A 16,592-nucleotide genomic window follows, 5' to 3' on the forward strand; every position below is an offset into this window, starting at 1 on the left:
AAGTTCAGATACACTTCAGTTTAGCAACAGCACAGAGTCCAGATTTGCTCTGGGGGGTTTCCAGCAAGGGGATTTCCCTTCTGTCCCAAGTGCTCTCATTCTTACAAAGAATTTACATAAATTCTCAAATAAACTTGTTTTCTAAACTTAGGAGCTGCCCTCAGCCTGCACAGAGCAGCCAGATCACATGAGTTAGTTCATTTGCATTAGAGAATACATGCTGACTTCTCTATATGATATTCCTTTACAGACATAATTTGAGGAGAAAAGCATCACTATGTGGAAAGCACAGGTGCACATCATATGAACAGAGATCATGAAAAGCATCAGTAAACATACTATCTAAACCATATACAAGATATGATCAAAGCTAGGAAGGACAAGGGCTGATGAAAAATAACTCAGTCAAGCCACTCGTGTTTCTTCCAGCACATGTGGCTACCCCTCTCTGATTTTACAATCACTGACTTGTAACAAATCTCCAATGAAGTAAGCTGCCTTCTTCAGGACAGATTCTGTGAACACCCACTGCCACAAAAGCAACTCAGTAATTTGTTTGTTACTAAGTATCTTGCCTTTAAAAATAAGATACAGAATCACAGAACATTAGGGATTGGAAGGGACCTCAAGAGATCATCCAGTCCAATCCCCCTGCTGGAGCAGAACACCCAGATGAGGTTACACAGGAAGGTGTCCAGGTGGGTTTTGAATGTCTCCAGAATAGGAGACTCCACAACCTCCCTGGGCAGCCTGGTCCAGTGTCTGTCACCCTTACTGAGAACAAGTTTCTTCTCAAACTTAAGTGGAACCTTTTGTGTTCCAGTTTGAACCCATTTCCCCTTGTCCTACTGTTGGCTGTCACCGAGAAGAGCCTGGGTCCATCCTTGTGACACTCATCCTTCATGTATTTGTAACCATTAAATATTCTCAAAGCACATAGCAAGCTCAGAAAAGAGGATAATAGTATGAATCCAAGAAACAGCACAGAAAGTATTAGATTTCCACACAGGCTACTAGCAACTTACAAGGAAGATCCTTTTTGTTTATCATCTTAACATGACAAATTAAAGCTACACTATCAAATACCATAATTGGCTACACTACACTAGTGTACAGTCTTTCAACTTGGCAGGCCCCATAAGACTTTGCAGGAGGAAAGCCCTTTTACCCCTGAAACTTAACCTTGCTCTTCCCAGCTGCCTTTCAGGCTCCTCTAAAGCAACCCAGCCATTCCACACCTCGTTGCTGGAGGCCATAACCCAAGCGGAGGCTGATGCTGCAGTGCAGAAGGCACAGCAACAACAGAATTAGCAATCCCATGCACTGTGCAAGGAGAAAAAACGGTAACCCAAGAGTTTATGTATAGAACAGTTACAAAAATCCCCAAACAAAAACACTAGGAACAAACCAAATTCAAGTTCACCTCTCTCCAAGTAAGTTCACATTGATGGAAACTAAGCCGCTAATGAACACGTTACCTGAGCCCAGTTCATAACATGTACAGAAGTGAGTGACTCATACCAAAATAGCCAAACCCACTGCATGCCACTGCCCTCTTGTACCGAAACAGGTCATACATCTAGTGGAGAAGACAACACATCTTATCCTGAAGAACACACTCCATTACCTAAAAGCACTGGTTTTCATTAAGAAAATCATCAATACAGTAACTTCTAAACCCAAACTGTAAGACGCAGTATTCTTCCCTGGTCTGACAGGCACACACAATAAAGTATCACTTAAAATAAGTAGAGAACATTATTATTTGATTGCTTTATTGAGCAAAAAACTTCCACAAGTATGTTGTTTAAATGCACAGAGAGGTAGCAGTACAGCTAAGGCCATCTTAAAATGTGTGAGTGGTGTGCAGAGACCTTCAATTTGTTCACTTTCAGAAGAAGGTTTTAGAATGCATGGGGTTTGATCAGAGGGGTTTTGGGGGTTTATTTTTTGTTGTTGTTGTTGCTATTTCCGCTCCCGTATTCTACCGAGTAGTGATCTTGAGGTTAAGGCATTCAGTGAAGAAAAAACAGAGCGTGGAATGCACAGGCAGCCAGCCTTCTGCACCAAAACCACACAAAAACACTGCAGTTTCTCTCACTCTAACAGATTAGAAACAGGTTCTTCAACTTCATCATACTTTGAATAATGGACTATTCAGTGTTGTTCATATTTCCAGTAATCACATTTGAAGCCACCGGACAGGCAGTACATCAGGTGGACAAGCAGAAACCCTTCAGAAGACCTTATCTTCTTCCTGGTTAACTCATACACACCCAAGTGTGAACAGAACCTCTGAAGGCAGCATTAGCACCACGCAGCTCTGTTAGCTTTCCACATGCAGCAAAGCTCATGTTATTTACAAGGGCAGGGTGGATGCTACCAATTAAAGGCAAGTAGTTTCTGTTTTGAGCTTTCTTCCAGCATTAGAAAGTATTTTAATTTACATCATAAGTCTTCTACACTCACTTCCTGGGCATATGTGAAAAGTGACCATTCCTAATGATCAAAACTCAAAGCTGATTAGATGGGTCATGTGCATCACAGACTTGTTGGACAGAATCAAGATCACACTGCTGTGCTGGTTTAGGGTTGGTTTTTCTTTTGGTTGGTTGGTTTGTTTGGTGTTTTTGTTTTTTTGGTTTTCTTGTGGTTTTGTTTGTTTGTTCTTTTAGAGAGAAAGAAGAGTTACAAAGTCCTCTACAAACATATTTTGGCACTGATACCCTATGTGCTTCAGGTTTAGGAATGACTGTCAGATCCTGAAGATAAGATGCAAAACCAAATCTAGAGATACTTTTGGACGAACCGCTATGGTAGCCCGCTGCTCGGAGCGCAAGCTGCCACAGGTTGCAGAAACACACTTTCAAAGTGCTAGTATAGAAAGTCCATGCTCCAGCTTGGAGATGCTCAGTCAGCAATAACAGAACTAGGACACAGAAAGGGTTTTGCCCAGGAGAACCAAGCAGCGAGGTCCTTTCACTAATCACATTTAATGTATTTCCTAGACTTAGGAGAGATCAGTAATATAATCTATTCAAGGAAGAAATTACAGAAACATGATAAATACCTAGCTGAATAGTGTTAGGCAATCACATTAGTATCTCCTAAGAATTACTAGTGCGGGTGAAAAGCGAAGATATTCTCACATTGCGCAGGCTACTCAACTGGCATGGAGGTACTCATGTATAAAACAGCCCACACAGTGCAGTAGATTTTTAACATAAACTGTTCAGCTGTTACAAAACTCGGTCTCAATTATCTAGTCTGAAGCAAGTGGCTGCAGCTTAAATTATTCATCTTCTGCAATCACCCTGAACAAATTCTTCCAGATGACCACCCTCCCTCACACAGGGAGGCAGCGAGCACCTTTTTCAGGAGATCACATTAAGAGATGCAGGGCTTTTATTTTCCTTACAATATTTGTAAACTGAAGAAATGCACAGAACGCAGAATTCCAAGGCGCAATTCTATAACAGGCTTTGAGCTAGAAAAATCCTAAACTGTTAAACCTTGAGTAAAATCCCTAACTCAGCAGGATTTTAAGACCCCAGGTCACAATTCCTCTGAACAGACATCCAAGTCAGCAGAGATCAGATTATTTTCAAATTCTGCTCGAAGTGGATTCTATTATTGGTTTCCTTTTTTGGGAGAAGACTTCTGGTGTGTCAGTTGAAATATTCAAGTCCTCCCACAAAACAAGTCAAAGCAGCTATGGAGGAGGGGAAGCTACTATTAAAAATGTGTGGAATGTAACCTACTTGGAAGAAGGCAGATAATACCAGGACAAGGAAGTTGACTACTGCAGATCTGAGGCTCTTTTCCCATAAAGTCCCACCAAGATAGATACTGGGCAGTTTTAAATTTACAAACATCAGTGAATTTCATCAGCCTCCGTAGGACATACATAACATAAAATCAGTTTCACAGACAAAAAAAAAACTGCCAAATCCTTTGCTTATGTGATATACATTATACCCATCCTAATAGGTGCAAAAACTTCTAGAGAGCAAAATTTAGAAGTGTCTTTAATGACTTCAAAAGCTGAGCTTCGAAGTATCCTTTTTAAATTAAAAAAAATTGAGATGTATGCATCAATATATTTGAGTGCACCTTTCCAGCAAGAGAGAAACAAAGCAGAAACTCCAAGGAAAATATTTTCTACAGTTAATAGATTTAGGCCACAATTCAGAATTTTCTCAGGCTTTAAACACTCTTGTTAAAAGTAAAACACTCAATTTAAAAATGTCTCCTCACACAAAGTAATTCTCTCAGAATTAATACCCGAGGGGATCAAAGAGCTAACTCCACTGACAGGTAATTAACTTTCAGCCTCAGAGGTCTCCAAGATGATGCACAGGCACCTGCTGTAGCTGGACTCGTCAGAAGACCTCAGCAGCTTGAAGGCTCAGACATTTCCAGCTGAAAGAAATCAAACCTCTTGCTCCATTAGCTGATCTAACACAGTCTAAAGTCAGAGATTTCAGCTGAACACCCTCTGATCAGATAACAGGACTCAGTGCTATACACAGGAGCATCTTGCAAGTCTTCTTGTGTTCGCTGTACACAATAATAAGTCTCATTCTCTGTGCAGAGCTGGAACAAGTTAACCTTCCCCCGTCGCACAAGGTTTCATGCAGTTGTACACACGTCTTCAGTGGTTAACCCGCTGCAGAAGCTGTCGCCTGTCCCACCACTCCCCCTGCACACAGGTCTCAGCTACAGAGAACTTCACCCGCGTTTCTGTGATCCTTTCTACAGCATCACCCCCCATGGCTGAAGCAATGTAACAGAGCACGTTATGAACTCTGTAACTGCTAAAAGGAGAAGCATCTTAAATTCTCTACTTCTGAAGACCTGTTTTCATGTAACATTTAATGCTAAAGTCATGCTCCAGAAGTTACAGTAAGCAGCTCTACTCCTTTCTGACAGCTTGAGAGAATGCCCCCAGATGATTGATCTTTCAATAATTCAGGTGTGGAATACAGCTTAGATGCTTAGTTATTGCAGCAATCAAACAAGACAAGAGCTTTAAGGTTTTTTACTTTGGCAATTGGCAGTATCATTTGTATAACATAATATTGTGTACAAAGCTGGAGAAATAGTTAAACTATACACAGGACCATACAGCAGCTTAGTATACTATTAGTTTATGGAAAGAGACTTCTGGACTTGAAAAAGCTAGAAGAACAAGCATCCGAACCAAAGCTAAACAGTCAACAGCGCTGTTGGTTGGCGACAATCTGTTAAGAGCCACCTTTAGAAGTACCAAGTTGGGATATTTATTCATAGTGGCCCATCCACTGCATGCCACAGGTTGAACATTCAGTTTCTAGGGGAGAAAAAACAAAACACCACCACACACACAATTTACCCCTATAGAGACAGAAATGAGATATATTTCCACAGTTTAAAACTTCTTATTTTAATACTCTCAGACAGCAAGGCAAGACACCTTTGATTTAACCAATAAAGTTGCTTTACCTTGCTCATGTGCTACGGATTTTGGCCTCGTGGGTTTACTTTCAAACTTGAGGGTCTGGAAACTGTTTATCATAGCATACAACCCACTGACAAGGTTTTCCAAATTCACTGCAGTGCTACAGGAAAGCTGCTGAGCACAGGTTATTGTCCCCATCCATGATATTTCAAGACCCCAAGCAGGTTGTCACGTTGAAAACCCCCAGCAAGATGAGAACCCGGTTCATGGGGAGGAGGGACATGTTAAAGCGAGGTCAAAGTATGGCAAATCAAAATGATGCAGCACATATATTTGTGTCTTGGAAACAGTTGGGACATGTGCTCAATATTCAGATAGCTTTGTTTAGACTCTGGGGGAGTCAGGAAGAAGGTGCAAGGACAGTGTTTCTGCAGGACTTTGAAGACAAACAACCAGAAAAAAAAATCCCAAGGAGCAATTGAAATTGTAAGACAAAATTAAAATAGACTTATAATTGCATTTTTAGTATTGCTGGGTCACACCAAGTGAGAATTCATTTAAATACATCACTGCTACTTTTTTTTTTCAGATTAGACTTCTTAGTGTGAGCTATTATAGTAGAGGAAAACATTATATGCACTTATAACAAGGTCTTGTTTCTTAAGTAGTAGAGCTGGTAGCACATACAGAAGTATGTTATCAACAACTGCTTTTTACACATTATTATAAAGGACCTTCATAAAAAGAGAGACAAACACAGAAATACCATTATGAAAAGAATTTCTAAACCCCCTACTTCAAACAGTGCACATTACTGTAATCCCATTAACTTTTCTTACATAGAATTAAGCCTAATAACAGAAGTTTAATAGATCACTTTTCTACCCAAAGATGCCAGATTTTGCACACAGATTTATTACTGGCATCCTTCCATTTCATGGTCTACTTACCACATAAGGAGCAAAATATTCAGATTTGCTTACAGGTTTATAGGTTTAGATCTCCTTAAATGGAGGAATGCTGAAGATGCTCTGTGGTACAAGGTGAGCAAGGTATTTTTGTCAGAAAAACTCAAAATGGTAACTGCAGTGCTTTTGAAATTTCACCTTTTCCTAGCAAATAGAACTAGTGACTCAACAGTTTATCACTACAGTTACAGAATACTCAGAACAGGACTGGAAAAACAATTTCCTTGTATGCTTTGGGGAAACTCAAGTTCATTTTTTGGCTTAAAAGAGTTGAAGAAAGTGCCACAGATAAAAGTTATGAATACGTACCCAAGGCTACACTTTTGAGAAATAACCCTTCTCATAGGTCTTCTGCATAAAGATCTTTGCTGAATACTTTGGTTATGAGCATTAAACTAGGTTTTTTGTGTGAACTGTGACATTTTTATGTGTCAGTGCTAACATCTAGTTAATTATTAATGCACACTGGTCCTAACAGCTAGTACTTTATGCTATCTTTAATAGCGCCCTTTTGTGTACATTCCTACCATCTGAACTCACTGCTATCTAGACTCACCAGTTTACTTTCTGGACATGGCCTAGACGCCGGTGCGGGTCTGGTCAAACGAGCACAACTGCCAGATGAAGTTGTTTGCAGAGCGACCCAGACAGGGTAACCGATCCCGGCTAAAAACATTCCCTGGTTATTTTTAACTCTGAGTGCTTGTGGAGTTGCAGTGAACTACATGGAGTAAATAGCTATAGTGGTAAACTGCTGTGGCAGTATGGGGACCTGTTGAGCAGTTTTCCTTACTGGTAGTACCAGTTTATTGAATTAAACCCTCAATTACAGCAAAGCCCTGTTCTTCAGGCTTGAAGAGAAAAACCATTTCCCCAGCTTTGTGCTCCCCTCTGGCTGTCTCTTCCGAAAAGCAAACCAACCATCAACTTGCCCTCACGGTTCTCCAGCTGCACCAGTATGCCACTCTGATCCACCACAGCTCCAGCACACACAGCTCTTGCTTTCCACCACAGTTTTGGGCTCCACACAAGCCTCTGGAAATGCACCTTCTCCTTTTAAGTCCTTTGTGAGCTTTTGTATGTTACAAAAAAAATAAAAAATTATCACAGCACTTAATCACCCAGCAGGATCCCCACAGTGAGCAGAGTTGACAGCACTTCCCCCCGTGACCAGAGAAGTGCAGCACAATCCCCACAGCCACCCCCCAGCTCAGGTTCCAGGCTCTATGGACACCTGGGGACAGCCAAGGTGCAAGTTTTCCAGCCTGTCCCTTCCCAGCGGCAGATAAGAAGCCCAGACCTCACTCTAACGACAGGCAGCGCTGCACACAATGCTTGATTAGTTGCAAGATCAAGCACTTCAAATGTGAATATGTGACCTCCTTTAACTTCATCGTGAACAGCTCGTGCACTACATTCCAGACAGCCCTCCTAAGGCAACAAGTAGAAGCAAGCAACCCATAAAAAGTAACTTTAATCTCACAGAAGTTCCGTCTGGAACTGGTGATGCATATCAGGCAGTTCACACACTGGGACATGACTAGCTGCAGTACACACATGGTATGTCCTCATCAGAGAATAAGTAAGAAAAGGCAAAGCAAATAGATTAGGTAAACATCCTTTTTGTCTGCTATCTACTTCAAGTCATTAAGTTACAAAGAGAGGAAAAATATTTTCTTCCGAATTACCTGCTCCTACAGAGTGCCTTACAGGCCATCCTGGACCAGAGATGCAACCACACTTAAGCTGTGAGAACACAGGCACACAAAGAACGCAAGGTAAAAAAAGAGAAAAAAATTGTTCACAATCACAGAGCACATCTATCTTAGTAAAGAAAGACAGAGATCAAGGCAAATATGTAAGGCCTGACTCACTGCCCAGATAGAAATAGTTCACCTGGGATTCATCTCAACACTAAATTGGTAATAACAGGCTACTGCTACTATCTGTCAGCATTTCAAAACAAAACTCAAGTAACTTTGCAAGGCAAACCATTTGCCAGGCCAATATTGCCTACCGGTAGTATTTATCATCAAGTTTTTCAATCTGGATCCCACTAAGTCTACCTTTTTCAGCAAGAATTTGTCTTGGTTGATCAAAGCTACATCCAGAAATCTTTCAATTGCAAAGCAACAGGGAAAAGTAAAAAAAAAAAAAACCAACCCCACATTACAGGTGTGATCCCAGCTTTAATGCTGGTTTTACACACTTCTTGACATCATACATATTTACAGTAACTGCTGCATTTACCTGGATGTCACGTTTTCCTTTAACAGTGCTTATGACCATAACCGAATACAAGACCAAACGAGCACAGTTAAGTCCCCTGAATCATCAGAATCAATGGAGAAATTACCTACTTGTGTCACACCAGTCTAGACCTGGAGAGTGACTCATTTAGGAAGGTTTGCAGAAAACCCTAGCTTCCTACCCGCTAGCCAGAAGGCTGCTGCATTTCACTTCATGAAGCTGGTGTTTATCTTCAGGCACGTGAAGGAGCTCAGTCACATTTTCAGCGCCAGTAACACTTTCTTTAGACGCAGACAGGTTGCATAAGGTATACAAACACGAGCCATTCAGGTCCTTCAAAGCTCTCTCAATATAAGGGCTCTACTTATAAGAGCCACCCTCTACCACCACTACTGAATACTGGAATTTGTGCTCCAGCCAAAACCAGGAGCAGAAGCCTCTCCCTCAAGCACGGTCAAGAGGAACAGGGCTGTGGGCCAGCGGCTGCCGATTCATCCCAAGAGTGCAAAGGACACAGCGGGCAGCAATCCGGGAAGCTGCGCCAGAACTCCGTGTGCAAGTGACGGTAGGAGACAACCTGATAACTAAAAGGTACGTCAATATTTACTTGCTATATAAGCAACTGCTGCTAGGGGTTAACGCATGGAAAGGTGCTTTCCATCCGCAGTGTGGTTTTAGTTATCCCAAAGGAATTTCACTTTGGGAAAGGACTGGAAATTCCTCAAAACTGGAATGATCAGCACCTCAAAATTTAAGCACTATCCAAATTCATGCCAGCTTTTGAACTCAGCTCAGATCTACCCTATATGTACATTAACACACAGCAGCCCTGCTGGCAAAGTTACAATGCATATACCACTGCAAGCTACACCAGAACACCAACATGCAAACCAGCGCTTCCTTCTTGCCTGCAAATTAAGCCTCAAATCATCGACTACATTTCCCAGGTTGTGGATCTACAATTAACCAGAGCGAGACAAATCTTTTGTTTGGTAGCAGTGCTCTGGGAAGCAAGGAGCCGGGCAGCTCAAGTTTCACAAGAAGCGCAACAAGCAGCCCTTATTATTCCAGGTGACTGCATCACAAGTGTTTTGTTTTGACTCCAACTTTTATTTCCCACCTTTAACCTCAACAGAGGCCAACAATCAGTCGCTCGCTCTCCTAAACTGCATTTTGTCACCTTGCGTTACATTGCACTACTTACTGCAAGAAGGCCCCATGCTTTATCAAAATGTAAGCATACCAGTCCTAGCGTAGCCCTGCATGAATCTGTAGCCTGGAATTCATGGCATTTTATCCCCTTGATTTTCTTATGTGCTTACTTGAAGAACTTTTTGTGGTTTTTTGATGGTTAGTCAGAATACCTAGAAACTGCCAAGGGGGTTGCACACCCCCCAAGTCTAGCTGTGGTCCATCGGGGTCTGTCAAACATCCAGCACGCCGGCTCCAACACCAGCTGCGTTTTCAGTTGTTGCTTTTCAATCTGCTTTACTACTCTATTTTAGAGCAGTCAACAAATCTACATCCAACTCTGCTTACTCATTGGTTAGCAGAACAGTAAGCTCAGCTCCAATTAGAACTTGTTACTGACAGTTTAAGAACAGTAGGAAAAATAGTTCAGTTTACAAACCTGGCAGTAAGAATTAAGCTTGTAAATATAGCATGAAATCAGTAAACAAACAAAAAATACACACACACTGGACCTCTAAATATATTTTATATTACATTAAGTGTTTTAGCAGTCTCAGACGTGTTCATGCATTACCATAGTTAACATTAAGCTGATTGACAAACTAATCTCAACTCAGCCACACTGAATTATATCCAGTCAATATCATCTTAAGGTTCTAGTGACATTTATTAACTAACACATTCTTGTAAGTCACCAAAGTCTGTGTGTGCAAAAACAGACATGTCATTGTCACAACACAAAAGCTACAGTTTTATGAAGAGGTAAACCAGTGTGACAAACAATTTTAACAATTCTGATCAAAAGCATCCACTGTTTAGTGGAGCAAATTTGAAAGAATAAAACATCAGCGGCTCTCTTGCTGTCTACTGCTAAAACTAGCTATACATTGTTCAGTTTAACAAGAAAAAAAAAGCATGAAGTAAATGGCAACTGCAGGGTGAAAAAAATGCAGAGGGTGATTAGGTATTTGCCAGGCTGTGTTCCCTTTGAGCAAGGAAACCTGAACATTACAAAGGGCTGAGTTAGAAGGGAATGCGGGGTATTTTGTGACAGACCTCTGCATGACAGCTGGAGAAAAGCTATTGTGGCAACAGCTGTGTGCTCTGCACAGCTCACGCTCCCAAATGCCTCCACCCGCAAAGAGCCCAGTTAACTGGCTGCAACGTGCTTTAAAAGTTTTCTGCCTCTTGGGACATGAGCATGATGGATTATTTGTGTATGTTTTAAATAAGAGAAGGAATGCTAAGTTCTACCACTTACAGTTTTACAGAATGCCGTAGTGTAATGTTGAGCTATTATTCACTGCTGCTTTCCTAGAGTTTATAGCTGCAACAGATCCCATCAGCTCTCCTCTACAATTAAAATGTCTTCGCTTCCTGTCTTAACAGGGCACAGACTCGACAGCAGTAAATTCATATATCATATCCTGATTTAAAGGAAATGATTTGGTATTTCCAGGATGAAATCCTGGCCCACCAACAGCAATATCAAGCTGTATTTATCTCCCCAGAGGAAGAATTTTGAGGAACACACCTAACCACTGAAAGCTTTGATCTGCTCGTTCATACTCTAAAAGTAGTCCAAGTTGTTAGATGAACTCCTGACAAGTGAACCCACGATCAAAAGCAATTATAGGCAAGCCACCAGTTGCATCTCGTGTCCCATTCCTACTGCACTGTACTAGTTAGCACAGCGATGCTGAACTCAGGACATGAAAGAGCTTTCATTGTATGGCACGGATTTGCTCACTCAGCCCCCTTACAAAAACATTGTTGTTTCAGCTCAGAGTGAGGCACAACAACCTTCAGGAACCGATACTTTCACACAGGACAGGGTGCACAGGAGTGCTTTACGTGCTGATCACTGCCATAATAAGAGTCCAAGCTCAGGCATTACTACTGTTTTAAGAACAAATACTACCTGTTGCCCCACCAACACCTAAAACAAGGCTGGGAAGGATGCGCTGTGCACAAACCCCAAGAGCTGGCAAATGAAAGAAGATGAACTGGTTCTTCCTATAGCTTCGTTTTCATTTATTTCATCTGAAGTAAAGGAACAGCTTCCCCATTTTCAAATATGAATCCTCCTTAGATTTTCAAAGATGCAACATAAAATCTCAGCACGTGATTTCCCACAATATCCTATCACCACATTTACTGCAAAATAATCAACAGCACTGAAGGAGAATCAAGAGTAACCATACCTGAGCACTGATTTACTAAAAGTTAAATACAGGATTATAGGAAAGCAAGACCAAGTGTGGAAAAATTTGCTAGTATCACTAGCAAGAAACTTTCATTTTAAAGCTTCAAAAAGGAGTTGTTGACAACTGTATTTTAAACACAAGATGTAAAGCAACAAAAGAACATTTAAATCCTTCACTGACATCAAGATTTGTCATGTGGCAGTAGTAAAGGCAGCTACAAGTTTGTCACTTAATCCCAAGAAATTCCAAAAATGAAGCATGTGACTTGTTTGTAATCAATTTTAAAATTATTTGGAGCAGTTTCTACCCAGCCTTAAGAGACAAACAACATATTTGGCAATACACTTGCCAAACAGAAACTACAGAAGTGGTTGCATCGCACACACTTGATATCATCATAAACTTTAAGAGCTCAGGAAGACACTGTGGTATATAAACTATACACCAAGTCTCATCTCTTATTGTCTGTACCTACACAGCAAGCAGAGAAACAAAACAAAACTCTTCTCTAAGATCAGTGAGGTTCTACTCAGGAGGTCTTCACTTCCCAGCTATTTTTATCTTTTTTTTTTTTTTTCCCCAGAGGCTGAATTCATCACTTTGTGATGGCATGATTTTATCTCAAGATAAAGAAGTTGAAAGGGCAAAAATATGCAGATAACTTAATACAATCTGACAATAACTTGTTCTGAAGAGTTCACCCTCAACATGTCAGCTTCACGCTACAGTGCTGTTCCCTCAGCACTCTTTCAAAGTGAACTGTTTATTTTTCTGCTATTAATTTGAAGAGATCCTTATACGTGACAGAGTGGACACAGGTTCCTCTTTCGCAGATATTCACTGGAAAACAAGTGTCAGTCACAGCACTTAAATAAAAACTTTTACTACTATCAGGGTGTAGCTCACACTTTTAGCTTAAAGAATGAATGTCTACCAGAACTCAAATATTGAAATTAGCAAGTACTCAGCAGAACCTTACTGCTGTTAAAATAAATAGACTTACCAAAGCACCAAGTGTGAAATTCACTTTTTTCCCCCCTTATGTCTTTAATAGAAATACAGCATTATTTTGCATGAAGTTAAAATTATCCAAGAGTCTTTAACATAGCCAAGGACTCCACAGATCCATTTGGCAACATTTTCCAATACGGCAGCACTTCAGAACTGAAGCTGTGTCCAGTGCACACATGACTGTCACAACCAGTTCAGATATCCACAGGAAGATGCAGGCAGCACCACCATGTTTGAGTGAATGGTACTTTAAACCAGCTTCAGTCAACCACAGAAATTACCTCCATATACAAGCAATGAGGAATCCAATCCACGCACATCCATGACCGTGGTTGTTCCAGCCCCATCACCCTCCAGCAGACCAGCAAGCCCGTCTCTTAGCAGTATCTGACCAGCTGCCTATGTGTCCAGCAAACAAGGCACCTGCACAACACACATTTCCTTTCCATCTCAAATGCACTGTTCAAAATAAATTTCAAAAGAACCAGTTCTCCTAAACTGCCAGTTATTTTAATGTCTTGTACAGTACTGGATGTTCTAAGCATTTGGTATCCAGTACTCACTCAGATTTTTAAAGTGCTGTTTTCTATGTAGTTCCTTAGCCTACACCACAGAGCTTAAATTCTCAGCACGATATGACAGCTAACAAACAGATGTATGCACACATTAACAAAGAATATCTGAAGTTTTAGAAAAAAAAAAAAAGGTCTATTTGCTATTGGATCCTCTGCTCTAACAAAACATTTTTTGAGAATACAATTGCCCCCAGTGTTAAAAGACAAGCTTGCCTCGTTGCCAAACAGCCTGTCTTAGCAGAAGGTAGACTATTATGGCCTCTCCCCTCAGTAGAATTAAAGAAAACAAACAAAAAGTCATTCTCTCCAGATCTGTTCATCTGCCATCAGCAATACCAGCAAGCAGAATGCAAGTAGTTGTCTCCTCCTTCCACCGTAAACAGACAGAGGTGGATTAATAACACTCCCATGACAGCAGCAGAAATGCTAAATGCAACAGGGCAGAAAATAAATAAGAGGAGTATGGCTGAATTAGCAGCAGAACAGGAAAAAAGGTTCTTCCTCATTAGATTGATACGCACACTTTACATCACCTATTCTGTCACGGTTTTTACGGGAAATTATTAAGAAAAAAACCCAAAAAGTTCAATTATCTGTAAGTTGAAGCACGCACCAACAGCAGGAGCTCAGCGGGGCGGGAGGGAGATCGCCGTCCTGAGCCAGTACATCGCGACCCACTCCGTGCGAGCCGCTATTGCCTGGGGGGCTGTAGGAGGTCCCGCACCCCTGCCCGGGCCGGCACAAGAGCCGGGGGCTCAGCCCCGGGCAGCTGTTTCGGAGCCGGACGCCAAGTGTCACCGCTCCCCCGGTTACCGCGGCTGCCGTTTCCCGGGCGGAGCGCGGGGCCGGACCCAGCGCCCCCACCACCCCGCAGCCCCGGCGCGGAGCAACCCCACCCCGGCGGCGCCCGCCCGCGGAGCCGCGCGGCGCGGCGGAGGCGCCCGGCGGAGCGGGAGCGGCGTCCGCCCCTTCCCGCCCTCCAGAACCTTCCCGGGGGCCCCCGACACGCCGGGGCGCCGCGCCCCAACCACCGCCCCGAGCCCCTCAAGGTCACGCCGCCGCCTCCCCGCCCCGGGCTTCCCGCTTCCTCGCCCGGCGGCGCGGCGAGCCCCGCCACCGGCCCGCGGCGCCTCCGGGAGCTGCCGCCCGCCGCGCCGGCCCCGACCCCCCCGCGCTGAGCGCCGGGCAGCGCCCAGGCCCCGGCGTCGCGGCCGGGTGGAGCGGCTCCCCGCCTCGGACGCCGCGGCCCCTCACCTGGATGAACTGGATGGTGAGCGCCGACTTGCCCACGCCGCCGCCGCCCACCACCACCAGCCGGTACTTCTCCTGCCCCGGGCCGTCCCTGCAGCCCGCGGCCATCGGGGAGCCGAGCGGAGGCGATCGCGGCAGCGCCGCCGCCGGGTCCGGCGCCTCTCTCCCTCCCGCTCTCCTCCCTCCTTCGCGGCCCGCCGGAGCTGAGCAGCCGCAGGCCCCGCTGCTCCTGCGCTCCACCGAGTGCGCCGCCGGCAGCGCCCCACCGTGCGGCAGCGCCGAGCGCACGGAGCACCGCCCGCCCCGCAGCCAGGGCGCCGCGGCTACAAATGGCCGCCGGGGGGCGGAACCCCCCTCATCGACATGCTAATGACAGCGACTATATGCATGAGGGGGCGGGACCTGACGCTCACCCTCCCGACGCCGCGCTCCCGTGGGCAGAGCGGCCCGGCGGTGGGAGCTGTGGGAGCTGCGGGGCTGGGGCTGGGGCTGGGGCTGGGGCTGGGGCTGGGGCTGGGGCTGGGGCTGGGGCTGGGGCTGGGGCTGGGCGAAGTGAAGCGCCCAGACCCGGCCCTTCGGCACCACACTTCTTTGTTTGTAACGTGTGGGTTGTGACAGCCCCCGATCGCCACGCGCTCCCCCTCCAAAACTGAGCGCTGAAGAGGTAATTAGTGATTTCCTCATGGGCTTTGCCGGGGCGCCTGTCCTCCCGCTGCTGAGTGCTTCATCAACATTAATAAGCCTCTTTGAATACCCATGAGGTGGGGACGGAGGTATTATTGCCCGTGGGTACAGATGCCGAGCCAAGGCACAGAATGGTTCGAAGCCGACGTGTCTTTAATGTCAGGCACAGATTCACCAGGTGGGAAAAGGGGAAAAAAAGTCACGGAGACTTCAGCCCTTCCTCGCTCTTCATCGGGTCTTCTTGTGACTATGCACGTGAATGAGCTTCCCACTCATTTAGGCTGCTTAGATCAAGACCACCCTCTCCTCCAAGTGTCACCCACAGCTGCGTGTCCCAGCCCCACATTCATGCTTTTCTGTACGTGGTCAGAGCACTCTACTTGCAGTCTGTGCCAAATTCATCTCGCTCCTTTACACTTCTACTGCCTCGGCTGGGGACAGGCTACTGCTTTCTATGATGATCTGTTTGGGTGATAATTCACTGCCTGGTAAACTGGACATCCAAATCACTAGGGAGGTGGCCACTGCACACACTACAAAGCAGAACTTTTGCTGGTACACCTACTTTCAGTAATTCCTTCTCCCCTTTCTCTCCCTCTCCCCTTTTTAAAAATATATATACCAACAAAATCATATATGTATAACATTACACACGTTCACATATGCATACTGCCTCTTGCCAGCACAGGATGACGGTTGTTATTGTGTTCCTGAATGGCACGGTCACACCAACAAGTCTGTAATGCAGACACACTCCTCCTGCCTAGAAAATACCAAAACCAGAAGTGGTGGCCACGTATGAAAGCTCTGTTGGAAGGCCTTGCCCTGTGTGACACCCTGTATGAGTGGTGTGGGGAGGCAGAGACAGCAATCCAGGTGACCTTCTGCTGGTTTGCCCAAGAAACCCAGACTTTCTGCCTTCGATCCGCATTTCGGCTCCGCAATGAACGCGATGAGGGGCCTCCAGGCAGGAGCGTCTTTCCTGCTACAGACCCGGCTGCCTGGCACAATGACT

General features: G+C 44.3%; 1 protein-coding gene across 3 annotated transcripts in view; it reads right to left on the reverse strand.

The window, feature by feature from the left end:
- Positions 1 to 15,219, reverse strand: part of RRAS2 (RAS related 2) — a 44,716-nt gene extending 29,497 nt beyond the window's left edge. Inside the window, exon 1 of one of the 3 annotated variants that reach the window (XM_065839427.2) lies at positions 14,897 to 15,219. In XM_065839427.2, the coding sequence (XP_065695499.1) occupies positions 14,897 to 15,001 (105 nt within the window). In that variant the 5' untranslated portion in view covers positions 15,002 to 15,219. Of the gene's footprint in view, positions 1 to 13,348; positions 13,430 to 14,255; positions 14,418 to 14,896 lie in introns of those variants that run through there. The other 2 variants (XM_065839428.2, XM_071808929.1) reach the window with 2 other exon arrangements.
- Positions 15,220 to 16,592: the final 1,373 nt, after the last annotated feature.

Source organism: Patagioenas fasciata, chromosome 5 (assembly GCF_037038585.1).
Source record: "Patagioenas fasciata isolate bPatFas1 chromosome 5, bPatFas1.hap1, whole genome shotgun sequence".
Classification (NCBI taxonomy): domain Eukaryota; kingdom Metazoa; phylum Chordata; class Aves; order Columbiformes; family Columbidae; genus Patagioenas; species Patagioenas fasciata.